General features: G+C 40.8%; 1 protein-coding gene across 1 annotated transcript; it reads left to right on the forward strand.

Moving 5' to 3' along the window:
* The first annotated feature begins 1,014 nt into the window (after nt 1-1,014).
* Nucleotides 1,015-1,536, forward strand: LOC143594447 (uncharacterized). Its single transcript, XM_077073764.1, has one exon. It carries the CDS (start codon nt 1,015-1,017, stop codon nt 1,534-1,536), a length of 522 nt encoding a protein of 173 aa, XP_076929879.1.

Below are 1,536 nucleotides of genomic sequence, written 5' to 3' on the forward strand. Positions count from 1 at the left end.
AAACGGAGCACTGATTGAAGCTGCAAGATCAATGTTATCAGACTCCAAAATCCATTATTCTTTTGGGGTGAAGCCATCAGCGCGGCTTGCTTCATTCAGAATCGTGTATTTATTAATAAGCGCTTGAAGTAGACTCCATATGAAGTTTACTACAAGACAAAGCCGCAAGTCAACTACTTCTAGACCTTTGAATGTCCTTGCACCTTACTACATATTTTTTGAAAATGCTGATGAGTGTTATTTTTTTGGATACGCCTCTAACAAAACCACTTATCGAGTCTACAATAAGAAGATCAAGCTAATATTGGAGTCCTTTAATGTTGGCTGGCAAGATCTGAATGTTACTGATGCTCGCACAGGACTAGATTGGTTGTATGATTATGATTACTTGTTTAACAATTTTCTTGTCTTGTCTATTCCACCACCTGCAAATACTCAAGTTCTATCTTCTTTACCTAAACCTTTGTTGATGCGGTCCACAATGAACAATCATTCAGAGGTGGATATTTCTGTTGGGCCGTCTAACAGACCTGCACCACCTGCAATTCCACATCCCCCTCCACTTCCAGGAAATAACAATCAAGTTGACAACAATGGTGCTCCTCAAACTTCTGATTCAACTTAGTTAGTTGTTGTCAAAGATGTCTCTTCAAGAATCAACAATCATCGTTACTTGAACTTCAAAGGTATGTGGGCGATATTGCTCGCCGTTTCGACGAAAGGGCTCATGAACAGTTTTCTGGTACTACTAAGCCAAATCCAGCCTTTCAATTGAAAGGCATTACTACTTGTAGCGGAAGGGTTTTGGGTCTTGAGGTTGTTAAAGAAAGGGTTGGAGTTGAAGAAGAGGAAGTGGTAGATGAAGAGATCGAGATGGAGGCTCCGGGTAAGTCACAAGGTAAAACATCAATTATTGAGCCACAAGTTGAGAAAAAGTCGGTTGAGTTCCGGCCACCACCCAATATTGATCTTTCCCATGTTCCGTATCCCGTGCGTCTCAAGCATTAAAAGTACATGAGGGAATACGAGCATTTTCTAGATATGTTCCGACAGTTGAAGATTAATCTTCCATTAATTGAAGCTCTCCAACACATGCCAAAGTGTGCAAAATTCTTGAAAGATTTGCTTAAGAAAAAAGATCGGTTGAGAGAGGTTTCATCTATTCCACTTAGCGGGGTTTGTTCGACGGTAGTGTTGAACGGGGTCCAAGAAAATTTGTCGAATTCGTGTGTGTTTACGACCCCGTGTATGTTCGGAAGTTATATGACGAGTCAAGCGTTGGCGGATTTGTGTGCGAGTATTAATCTTATGCGATATTCGTTATATGAGAAGTTGGAGTTGGGCGAGCTTACACCGACTCGTTTGTCGTTGTCATTGGCGGATCATTCGGTTAAATATCCGCAAGGTATTATTGAGAATTTGCTAGTGAAAGTAGATAAGTTTGTGTTCCCGATAGATTTTATGGTACTTGACATGGAGGCCGATAAGCATCGGCAAATAATCTTTTTTCGACCTAGGTTGATACCCGAAATTTAG

Source organism: Bidens hawaiensis, unplaced genomic scaffold (assembly GCF_021521415.1).
Source record: "Bidens hawaiensis isolate Kalapana, Puna unplaced genomic scaffold, B.hawaiensis_p1.1 tig00043650_1, whole genome shotgun sequence".
NCBI lineage: Eukaryota > Viridiplantae > Streptophyta > Magnoliopsida > Asterales > Asteraceae > Bidens > Bidens hawaiensis.